The 12039-nt window shown below is 56.5% G+C and overlaps 1 protein-coding gene across 1 annotated transcript in view; it reads right to left on the bottom strand.

Annotated features, from left to right (window-relative positions):
- UMODL1 (uromodulin like 1) overlaps nucleotides 1–12039 on the bottom strand; it is a 53535-nt gene that overhangs the window by 22191 nt on the left and 19305 nt on the right. The window contains exons 9-13 of the mRNA XM_073804654.1: nucleotides 8107–8244; nucleotides 6413–7006; nucleotides 5073–5330; nucleotides 3388–3500; nucleotides 606–819 (exon numbers count right to left, since the gene is read on the bottom strand). Coding sequence (XP_073660755.1) covers nucleotides 606–819; nucleotides 3388–3500; nucleotides 5073–5330; nucleotides 6413–7006; nucleotides 8107–8244 — 1317 coding nt within the window. The remainder of the gene's footprint in view (nucleotides 1–605; nucleotides 820–3387; nucleotides 3501–5072; nucleotides 5331–6412; nucleotides 7007–8106; nucleotides 8245–12039) is intronic.

The following is a 12039-nucleotide window of genomic DNA, read 5'->3' as shown; positions in this document are numbered from 1 at the left end:
CACAGAGGAAAGGCCAGGTGAGGACACAGCAGGAGGGTGGCTGCCTACACGTCAGGAGCGGGCCCTCACCAAAATCAGCCGGCACCTTGGTCTTTGGACTCCCAGCCTCTAGAACTGTGAGAAAATAAATGTCTGTTGTTTCCATCCATGGTATTTTGTTACAACTCCAGCTGACTAATACAATATGAGAAGAGACTCTAAATTGCCGGCTTTTCTTTTCAATTATTTTTCCTAGGATTTTCCACAGTTTCCTTGGAAACTGTGCTTGGGAGGAAATCTGCCAGCAGAGAGGGACCTGTCTGCCCTCAGCCCATGGAAGAGCAGCAAAGGAGGGAGGGGCAGGATGCAGCCTGCAGAAAGGATGCGGCATCCCCGGGAATCTTTGCAGGTTCCCCCGAAGATTTTTCAACCTTAAACCTTTTTAAAAAAAAAAAAAAACCATAGGAGCAATAAGAGAGATGAGGGTCCTATCTGTTTCGCATTTTCATCTAATGCAGGGAAGCCGTCAAGAGGAGGCGCATCTTTCAGAAACAAAGCCAGTGGCTAGGATTTCACTGCCTCTCCCTTGCAGAGCAAGCCTCCACCGGGGTCCAGCCTCTGCCTACCCACTATGAAGGGGTCACCTCCGACCACCTCCAGCAGAGAGGCGTTCTGAAAGGCGGCCAGGAACGTGGCAGACACCTCCCGGACATCCACGTCTGCGATGACCAGCAAGTTGAACTCCACCACGACGCTGCCGCTGGAGATGCGGGTCACTTCCACCTGCACCCCACCTGTGTCCAGGTGCTGAAGCATGGAGGCTGGCAAGGAATTCCGCACCTTTAGAGAAACAGGTCTGGTGAGAAGAACCGCGTGCCGAGAGAGGAAACGGGGTCCTCGTCCTCTCCTCTGGGGATCGCAGCCAGCAGCAGCACTGGCCTTGGGAAAGATGTTAAGGCCGCAGGTGAGTTCTGCCCAGTCCCCAGGCCCAGCACGAATGCCGGTGGGGCCCGAGACACGGAGCCCTGTCCCCCAACCAGAGCCAGCGGGTCAACGTGGGGCTAAGTGCCAAAGCCCCACCCTATGGGGCTTGTAACTTGGTAGGGGGCTCACAGCGGCATTTAGCATCTGCTGCTCTTAGCTCAGAGCCCCGGAGGACAGGGCTGAGCAACTGGTCCTAGGGAGGGACACCACCTCTCCGACTCCACTTTTTCCGCGACAGTGCTTGTGGCCTTCATACTGCGGAACATTTCCCCTTCCTTTCTTCCTGCTGCCTTTCCGAAAACTGCTTCCCCGTGGGCATCCTAGTGAGACAGGTAGTTCCTGCCTCTAAAAGCCTTGTTCATTATTCCATCAATCTGGACAGAATCCTACATCACACACCATATTATTCCATTCTAGCCCATCATGGCCAAAATGCCCAGAAAGGTACCCAATCTTGTAATGAGCCTTAAATTGTGCGTGAAATGCAAATGTGCTATGGAAGAGCCCACCTCCGCGGTTTGCCCTCACAGAGAAAACCTGGTCTGCATCCGAACTGCATGAGGTTCAAGGAACAGGCTCGTGGATTCCCAGCCTTGGGACAGCCAGTGTGAGCAAGTCTGTTGTTACCCATCAGAGGGTGCAGACGCCCCGGAGACCCCAGAGCCGCCTGCAGTCACATGGCTGCCACCTTTTTCATTGGAAGAGTTGGTCTTCTCTCTCTCTGTCTCTCTTTCTCTCTGGGATTTCCAGAGAGGGATCTGCCAGAGTCTTGGATTAAAATCACTTTTATCTGCATCTCAAGCCAGTCTCAAAGAGGAGTTCCAGGCCCCTTGCTAGGAACTGACAAACAACGAAGTGACACATTAACCCACAACCTCCCAAAATGTGTCCTAATGTCCTACGTAGGTGTTAAATTGCATAATTATTTGCTATCCTGAAACTCTAGACAGACAAAAACTGTCCCCCTAAATAGGCAAAAGATGAAAAGTTTTAAAAAGGAGAGATTAATCAAGGAACTTGGGGTAGCAGTGAAGCTGCCTCATGTGACCACCAGAGCTATATGAACTGATTTCAGTGATTGTTGTTTAATATGATGTGTAACTATCATTTAACCTAAGGAAGATTTGATATACATATGAATGAAATCATCAACAGCTCTTGAATCCACACACTGGGCCAGAAGCTGGGGACCTCAGAATAAATAAAGCAGGACCCCAGATCCTCAGAATAAATCAAGCAGGACCCCAGATCTAGAGGAGTCCCAGTATGACAGTTCCTGGAGGCAGCATGACTTTTATCGGGAACGCTGATGGGATTGAACGGAATCACCAAACAGCGCGGCCACCGGCATTGCTAAGGCGCCACCGTGTTATGACTCCACCAATAGGTGGCGCTGCCGAGCTCTCTCTAGTCTGTGTCTTAAACCCCCAGAACAAGGAAAAGCTAAACTGTATGAGACGTCCTCTAGGCAAACAAGATCATGACAAGTGCATTCTCTATTCATCAAAGGGTAATCTAACCACCAGCAAAAAGAATATTGAGATTGCTCCTCTAACTAAGTTGTAACAATATACCATCCCAAAGAATGCCAGTGGGTTGGCAGAGGGCACTGCAAGGGAGAGCAGGAAAAGGAATTTTTTTAAGGTCAGATCATAGTGGCGTTATTCACAATAGCCCAAAAGTGGAAGTAACCCAAGTGTTCATCAATGGATCATGGATAAAGAGAATGTGGTCTGTCCATACAGTGGAATACGATCCAGCCATAAGAAGGAATGAAGTTCTGATGTTGGTACAACATGGATGAACCTTGAAGACATTATACTCAGTGAAATAAGCCAGACCCAGAAATCACATATTGTATGATGCCACCTCTACGAAATACCCAGAACAGGCAAATCCACAGAGACAGGAAGCACACATCTGGCTTCAGGGGCAGAGAGAAGGGCCGATGATGAGCTAACGGGTTTCTTTCTGAGAGGATGAAAACCTTCTGGAATCAGCTGGTGGTGACAGTTGCACAATTCTGCAAATACAGTCTAAACCACTGAATCGTGCACGTTAAAAGCGTGAGTTTTATGGTATGTGAAATCGATCTCAATTTTTAAATTTCTTTCTTTTTAAGGCCGGGGAAGGCTTTCTGCTCTACAGGGTCCCGCGTCAATAAAGAAGTTTCACTGAACAGGAAACAACGTGACGTAAGGATGCAGCAGAGGAAAAGGCATGTCTCCCACCTGCTGATGTGTCTGCTTAATGGCAGATCCAGGACACAAAGGCAGCACACCAGAGCTGGAAGTCCCAGCTTCCTTCAGAAGCGAGAAGTCTGTGGCACCTGCAGGTCTGGGTCCCGTTTGGCTGCCGCTAGGATGCTACCACCTCCCTCCTTCACATCCCAAGAGAAAATAAGGACCGATTCCACCAACTTACCATCCGAAAGAACAGCTCTAGGAAGGCCTGGTACTCCTTGCTGCTTGCATTGCGGAAGGATTCTAAGTACTTGACGTTCACTATTCTGACTTTTCCACTGAGCTTCTGGGCCGCTGCAGGATGGAGAATAAACACGTTTGCAGGGGTATCAGGTAGCAGAGCATCATCGTATCTTAATAAGAGCATTTTTACGTTGGCCAGGAAGAACATCGAACTGAGGCTGATTTGCACTCTGTAGAGAAGGAGCAGCACCTGGTATGCACAGACACAGCCTCAGCTCCAGAGGACGACGGGACAGAGGCTGGGCGCAGAGGGAGACCCTGCCGGGGGCCGCGGAACCAGCTGAGCCCCTGCGTCTCTCTCCTGCCTGCCTGCAGAGAGGATGGCGACAACTGGAGGGTGTGGCCTGACCTAAAAGCCATCAGGAGCACGAAGGTGCACAGGTGAGAGCAGAGGTGGACCCATCTCAGGCCGGGGTCACACAGACGCGCGGGCCACTCCTCCCTCCAAGCACGGGTGAGACCTCCAGATGGCAGATGTACGCGACAGCCCAGCACCAGCTCTCCTCCGGGGCCGCCCTGCCTGACGGTCCGGCCAGCAGCGACCTCCACTTCTCCAGCTGGCCGTGAACTTGCACTCGCCTTCCTCACCCACATCTCCTCTCTAGTTTCCCAGTTCACAGCTAATTCGTATTTTCAAGCATATAAAAAGAAGTTCTAAACGTTTATGACTTAGGCATCCCCCAATGGGTCACCTTAGGCATCTCCCAAGGGACGTGCACCCCATCTCGAAGACCACTGTTATCAACTCTTAGACAGTTGCCCAAGATTTGAGGACTAATCTGCAACATCAGGTCTGCCCTTGGCTGTTCAGGTAAGCTGGACATTCAAGAAGATATGTGGATGACAAATGCTAATGAGGAGAAAAGAGGAATTTTTTTTTTTTTTTTTTTTTGCGGTACGCGGGCCTCTCACTGTTGTGGTCTCTCCCGTTGCAGAGCACAGGCTCCAGACGCGCAGGCTCAGCGGCCGTGGCTCACGGGCCCAGCCGCTCCGCGGCATGTGGGACCTTCCCGGACTGGGGCACGAACCCGTGTCCCCTGCATCTGCAGGCGGACTCTCAACCACTGCGCCACCAGGGAAGCCCAAGAGAAAAGGAGTTTTATCTGAATATATAACTATCGACAAGGAGCAGCTCCACCTTACGTTTCACTTGCTCAATTCTACTCCCCTCCCTTTTACTCTGCGGGTCCCAGGCTCAGTGGGCGGGGAGGGGGGCACTCACAGATCTGTCCATCATCATCCTTCCTGAAAGCCAAGTCCAGGTCTGTTAGGAGTGAGGATGGTCACAGGAAATGGATAGACCAGCACTGCACCCATTTCCCTGCCACGTACCCACGAGGACCCAGATGGGCGAGCGTCTGCAGCCTCTGCAGAGTCTGGAGCGCTTTGCAAAGCAGCCTCTTTGTCTACCACCTGTCCCTGAAATAAGCCCCCTCCTGTGTGGCCTTTGAACACCAGCTGAGTCTGAAGTGAGCCAGACATTCCTACACTGAGAGGAAAACGGAATCCCTGCATCCACAAGTTCGCGCAGCTGTTTTAAACCTTAAGCCACCAAAAATCCTTTTCATGCCTTTTCTCATCCGTTTAAGAACCAGTGGCAAACGCGTCTCTGAAGCCTGTTACCTGTCCTCACTTTCAGGTGGGCTCTGGAACTTTCTTTTCCACATGCTTTGGCCACGATCTCCACCAGGTACAAAACACCAGGCTCTAGGCCAGACAGCGTCAGGCTTGCGTTCTGGCTCTCCAGGTGCACAGTGGGGGTCCGCGCAGAAACCAGGGTGAGCTGGAAAGTGGGGCGCAGGGTGAGATCCGCCACCCATGTCATGTGAAAGCCCATGCTGGTCACATTGGAGACGGTGACCCTTCCGATGGGCGTGGGAGCTGAGAAGTGGAATATAAGTTCCCTGATTAAAATCAGTCCAACGTTCCCAGGAGACAGGAAGGAGAACCGAACCCCCCCCCCCGCCACGGGGACATGAGAGTCCTCAGGGGAGGCCAGCCCAGGGGAGTCAAGTCCCTCAGCTTCCACCTACACATGTGGATGCAGAGTCCCTGGACAGCCCCTGAGCCCTGGGCTCCCAGGGACGGCACCCCTGCCCCTTAGGTTTGCTCTGTGCCCACCCCTGAAGTCCCGGGACCTCTGGAAACAAAGTTTTCTTGAGCAGGTTCTGGGCGGCTCCTCCAGAGCGGCTGCCCCCCTCGACCCCTGGGCGGACTCCCCAAAAATCAGCCTGGTGGGCCTTGCTGGCTACAGACCATTCCTACAGGGGACTTGGGTGATGTATGTGGGCTGAAGAGTTTAGTTTCGGATCTAGCCCTGTGCAGCAGAGGAGATGCATCAACGGAGCTGCTTTTAACAGCTGGATGCAATCCAGGGCCAGGCTAGCTCCGTGAGCTCACACGGGGATGCCAAAGCCACCTCCCTCCTTGGGAGGCGCAGGGCCAGGCCCGTTCCCTGCACAGAGGGGCTGCCTGTCTCCTGGGGGATCACCCAGGGGTCTCGGTGATGGCTCAGGCCTCTACAAGTAATGGGTGATGTGGAACTGCCGGGAGTCAGTACGGCTGGGAGGGCACAGAGCTGCTGGGGGAGCTGCAGCAGGCCTGGGGATGCAGAACTTCTGGGGAGGCACAGAAAGGTTGGGGGCCCAACCCCGCAGGGGGGATGCGCCCCGTGCTCAGTGCACTTAATGCAACACATGCCCAGCTTCCTGCTCCAGCTATTGGCAATCGGGAGGCTTAGGAAGGGGGAGGACCGGGCTGGAGGGAAAGCGGGGAGACCGAGTTCTCACCCTTACTAGACCGGAAGCCGACCGCCAGGGGACAGAGCTGCACGGCACTGGGTTGGTCTCACCCAGTGCTACTGGACTGCCCTGGACTGGACGACTGCGTGAGCCTTTGCTGAAGGGAGCTCACACACCAGCAGCTCCCCATGGCCCCTGGGACGCACCCTTCCTGCCACTCACCGCAGGCTGGGGTCTTCAGAGATGCAGGCGTGGTGGCCGAGGGCAGGTCTGGGGAGCCGGAGGGTCCAGGGTCTGAGTTTTGTGGCCACGCGGGGTCCAGAGGTACGGGCGGCATGTCCCTCGTGGGGAGGCTGGCGTGCCACTCAACGTGGTCTATGGGGCGCTGGGTAGGAGCGGGCCGGAAGAGCGGCTCCGTGGTGGGGTTTGGGCGCAGCCATCCTGGGGAGGCTGGTAGGCTGTCCATGGCCCCAAGAGGGGAGCTGTGGGTGGGCCCCGGAGCCCGGGAGGAGAAGGTGCCAGCCACCCTGCTGGCCGCCCACTGGCTGGTGCCCAGGCCTGGGGCCACGCTGGGCTCCCCGTCCACGGCTGGCCCAGTGCTGTTCCTGCCACGACCGAGCACGCCGCTGACCCCTGTCCTGGGCGGGAGCCCTGGGGTCCAGGTCTGGCCTGCTGCAGTGGTGCGCCGCGGGTATCCAGGGCTGGGGGACAAGGGGGGGCTCTCCAGGCCGAGGGCTGTTGTTTCTGTGCCGGGACCTGGGGCTGTTTCGCCTGTCACCGGAGATGGCGCACCACCGGTGGGGCTCACCACGTCACCTGCCGAGACACATCCTCTCTCAGACGGGGCGTCTGGTCTACTCTGGTCAAGAGCCCCCCCCCCCAGGTGACCTTAAGAGGGGGCAGAGGCTATCCCCACGGGTGGTTAAGAATGTTTGATACGGCCCTTGTTTGTGGTCTCCCAAGAGCTCTCTCGGAAGGCCCTGGAGCCTCTCCATTTGATCAGTGAGGATGCCGTGACCCTGAGATTAGCGGGTCCACCTGGGAGGCTGCAGAACCAGGACATAAGTGCGAGGCTTGGTTCTTGCTGGCCTCAGATGGACCGTGGATCTGCGGGCCTTGGGAAATTGGGATAATTTCCCCCAAATGTGCGCTCAGTGTGGGGCTAGGTTCTGGTCACTCTTATCAGTTTGCTGGGCGACACAGGTATAAGAAAAAGGACGGGAGAAGAGAAGCTGTGTGGGTCTTAGGAAGTGGGACACTATACACAGTAGTTAAGGACTAGAGGCTTTCTCCCAGGGAACCATTCTCTGCTGCTTCGTCCAGCCAGAAAGCCTTTGCAGGGATGGCAAACAGGTAGCTGAGCACCTATGCTGCCCACCCTGTGTCCAGAGCAGACATTGCTAGTCGATCACAGCATTTTAAGTCTGTATGTGACCTCCTCCGGCTTCTGAGCTCAGCACGCCAGGTGGCCCTAACAAACTGATCAGAACTTGCCCCCAGGAACGTTGGGGCAGAGACACGCCAAGAATGGGCCTCAGAGACCCCACATCAAGGCCTTCTCCATGCTCACCGGGGCTCCTACACCATCTTGGGGTCCAGTCCACCCAGGGAGGGACCCCTGCCCCCAGGGGTTTCATCATGACTTTCTCTGACCCTTTCATTCATAAAAATAATTTAAAATCATACTTTAAAACTGCACTGGTATAAAGACTAGATTCATAATTGATATTTACTGTTATTAGATTCTTTTTTTCTTTTGATATTAAAAGCAATTAAATCATTCTCATGGGCCCCTAACAGTATGGTGGGCCCCAGGCACTGTGCCCACCCTGCTTGAGGAGAGCCAGCCCTGCTCCACCCCAGGTCCTCAGGGAGGGGGCTCAGCCCAGAGCTGGGGGCTTGGGGACGGGGCGCACCATCACAGGCCCGGCCCGGTCTGGAGGGGTGGGCGTCCCTGGCCGTCCGGCACCGGCAGGTGTACGAGCCCTCGAGGTTGATGCACTGGGCGGCCGGCGAGCAGTCGTGCTGCAGGCTGTCTGCGCACTCGTCCCAGTCTGTGGGCGGGGAAGAGACAGGACACGAGCGGGTGAGAAAACGGCCAGGGGCTGCTCAAGCAGAGCGCCATGGTGGCAACTTCCTGCTGACCAGAGTCCTTGCAGCGAACGACAAGGGGTGGAGCAGGGCGTCGGTGAGGCCCTCGGCATCCAGCACCCGGGGCTGGCGGTGGGGTTCCCTGCACAGAGCCCTCCCTGCAGCTCCTCTCTGGGCCAAGGCGACAAACCAAAAGCCCGCCCTTGCCCACCTCCACCGCTGGCTGGCTGATCTGGGGGCAGAGGTTAGGGGACGTTGGGATTCCTGTGGAGGTATCAGCAACCACAGGTGTGAATATATTCCCCTCTTGTTCATTCTTTGTTCATAAGGTGCTTTCTCTTCCCTCTGACGAGCCAACATCCCCTCATATTTAATGTCTCAAGAAAGAAACAGAAAAGTAACTGAGCCAGGAGGTGTCCAGTTAGTATAACATGAACTTTCCAAGACACAGATAGGACGGCTGTAAATACCTCCCCCCCGAGTCTGGGAAATGATTGTGAGAGACCCCAAAGCCCCGTGCCCCTGGGAAGCCCTGACCCTTCTGACCTGGGCAAGGAAGGCTCAGTGAGCCCCCCAACCCTATAAATCCCCCCAAACCCTTCCCTGCCACAGTCCTTTCTCGGCCTCTGAACTTGAACTTATTTACAAAACAGAAATAGAGCCACAGACGTAGAAAACAATCTTATGGTTACTGGGGGGAAAGAGGGGAGGGATAAGTTGGGAGATTGGGATGGACATATACACACTACTGTATATAAAATAGATAACCAGTGAGGACCTACTGTACAGCACGGGGAACTCTGCTCGATTCTCTGCAATGACCTGTATGGGAAAAGAATCTAATAAAAGAGTGGGTATACGTATATATATAACTGACTCACTTTGCTGTACACCTGACAGGAACACAACATTGTACATCAACTCTACTCCAATAAAAAATAAACAAATAAAAATAAACCCTTAAGCAATCAGTACTCGAGCTGTATTTCAGGCTGGGAGGAGCCGGGGGTCGGGAAGCAGTCTTCCCACAGCTCTAGAAATCCATCCTTCAGCCCAGGTCCGGCTCTACGGGTCGCTGCCCGTCCCATCCCCGCCCAGGAGAGCAGGTGGCTCTTAACAGAGTTGCCTCTGCCAGCGGGGGAGGCTGGGTGCCTCGACGGGGTGAGGTTACCCTCGAGGGGTGGCTACCAGGCTTCCCAAGAGCTGCAGGCGGGGTCCCCGAGCCAGGCTCAGGGCACCAGCGAAGCCCGGACTTGGCTGGACTTCAAGTCAAGATGAGGCATGAGTCCAGTTTTGTGCAGAGAAAACCCCGCCACTGAGCGCTCAGAGGCCGGTTTCGTGGGTTTCAGTTTCGGTTCTTGTGATCTTTACAGAAGCAGCTCCCCGAGCCCAGCAGACTCATCAGCCGATGCAACAGTTACACCCTGACCCAGATCCCCCTGGAGCGCAGCCTGACCTCCAGGTGGCTCGAAGGTGCCGGGGGCTTAAGGCCGGGGCTGGAGCCAGGCCCGCCGGGCAGCAGGGCCACGAGGAGAGCGGAAGCCCCCGTGGAGACCTGAGCTCAAAGCGCAGAGCCCTGGAAGCTATCTTGGGGAGGTGATTCCCCACCCCCTTCGCTCCGCCAGCACGTGGCTCAGGGGTAAGTCTGAGGAAGACGCAGACAACTCTGTTCTGTCTTGTATAGAAGCCCGAGGCCCGGCAGTTCCTGGGTTCAGAGCGGGAGGCGGGCCTGCGAGCTGTGACAGCTGCCAGGCGGCTTCTGCGCCTCCTGGGCCTCCAGACAAGGATGTGGGCAAAAGCTTCTGGTGCAGGACCTGTCCTCTGCTCCTGCCGGCCCTGAAGCTGGGATGAGGATGTAGCCCACCTCCCGGAGGAGGCGGCAGCTGCGACAGAGCCAGGACTCCTGGCACATGTAAACCCCCAGGAATGAGGTGGGGAGGCCCGAGGACGAGCTGCCCCATCCCTGAAAAGGCAGGCTCCTCGGGAGGCCCCAAACTGTCTTTGGGGCCCAGGTGACCTTCAGAAGTGAAACCTGGCCAGAGCCCTCAGCCCTTCCTGGGGGCCAGATTCTCACTCAAGGAGAAGGTGGTCACAGAGAACTGGGTTCTAACGGCGGCAGGAACAGAGGCTGGACCAAAGGCAGTGCCACCGAGTCTGGAGGAAGCAGGCCCACCCCCGCAGGCCAGGTAGACAGTGACAGGCCCGGGGCCAGGCTCCCCCGCTCGTCCTCCGTCACCCACCGCCCACAGAGGCCACAGGAAGGTCCACTGCGCCTATGATGCTGTCAGGGGTGCGCGGCCGACTGGAAGCTTCGGGGAGCGTGGCTAGGCCAGTCCTGAGATCACAGAGAGGGCGCTGCCCCCCAGTACTGTGGTGACCCCAGGGGAGCCCCTCACACAGAACGGCACCGCCATCAAGCCTCGTCTGGCTGGCGTCTGCACAGGGCACTAAGCACGAAGGGGCCACATAGATGCACGTGGAGGCCCAGGGGGTTGTCTGCACGTGGAGCAAATGAGCAGGACGGCCCTTCCTGAGCAGATTTTAAGGAAGGGGAGGGGCAAGGGTGGGAGATCCAAGGGGAGCGAAGGGAAGTGGGGCGGGACGGAAGGACTGGTGAGGGCTCGGGGACCCTGCAGGACCTTCCGGGCCTGAGAGCTCACCCGAGATACGAAAGGGCGTCCTAGAGAAGACTTAAACCGAAATGTCGGCGGCGCTGTCAGACGTGCTCCGGGCACCCCGCTAACCCCACACCTGCAGGGTCCCTTTATTTACCCTCCGGGGGGATGGGTCAACCTTCCTGTCTCTCAGCTGAGCACACCGAGGCCCAGGAGGCGACGTGCCTTGTACAGGGACCCACGGCGAGGGAGTGTCGGAGCTGGGATTCCAGCCTGTCCCGTGAGGCCCCCTCCCGCCAGGCGGTGTAAGCAGGGCCGGAGGCCCGGGTTGCTACTCGGCACTGAGCCTCCCCGCACGGGGCACGGCCCCCCTGGAGGGAGACCAGGACGCGTGGCCACCCAGTGACCCGGGTGGGGTTGGTATGGGCCTCGGGGAGAAGATGAGGTCGTGACAACATGACCGCCACGCTGCTGGGACACGTGGATTCACAGCAGCGAGAGCTCGCAGATAACCCGGGAAAACTCAGCAGTGCCAACACCACCATTTCTGTGGGGTCGCTGAGGAGAGGAGCTTTCCATGCTGCGGTTTGTTGAATTTTTGTGGAATGACAATGAGTGTGCTTCTCCAGTTTCCCGGCTGTGCCTGCGGGGCTGGGGGCTCTGGGCCGGTGGGGAAGGCGGGGGACTTCGGTTCGGGCCTCCCCGGATGAGGGTTGCGGCCCGGGGGCTGCCCCTCGGGCTCTGGATCAGGGGACTCTGTGCAGGGCAGAGCCATCTCGTCCACCAGTAAACAGCTGAGGCCTCCTCGTGGCCCTGGGAGACCCTCCCACCTTGGCCCTCAGCTCCGGAATGTGAAGCAAACAGCCTACCGTTTTTCAGGGATGCTGCAAGGTGAGAGCCTGCTCGGGGCTCCCAACTTCCAAGGATACTTCCAGAACTTCGTGGCGGGGGGGGGCTTCAGAATGATGAACCCTGGGATATTAGCAATGCAGGGCACCTCTTCTTCCTTTGTATGAGTTTGCTGAGGCTGCCATCCCAGACTGTCACAAGTTTTCGAGCTGGCTTAAAACAGAATTCATTCTCTCACAGTTCTAGACGCCAAAGTCTAAAATCAAGGTGTTGGCAGGGCTGGGTGCCCTCGGG

The sequence above is a fragment of the Tursiops truncatus genome, chromosome 4 (genome assembly GCF_011762595.2).
Source record: "Tursiops truncatus isolate mTurTru1 chromosome 4, mTurTru1.mat.Y, whole genome shotgun sequence".
Taxonomy (NCBI): Eukaryota; Metazoa; Chordata; class Mammalia; order Artiodactyla; family Delphinidae; genus Tursiops; species Tursiops truncatus.
Note: the sequence above shows the minus strand (reverse complement) of the source record. Positions and strands in the feature narration are given on the sequence as shown.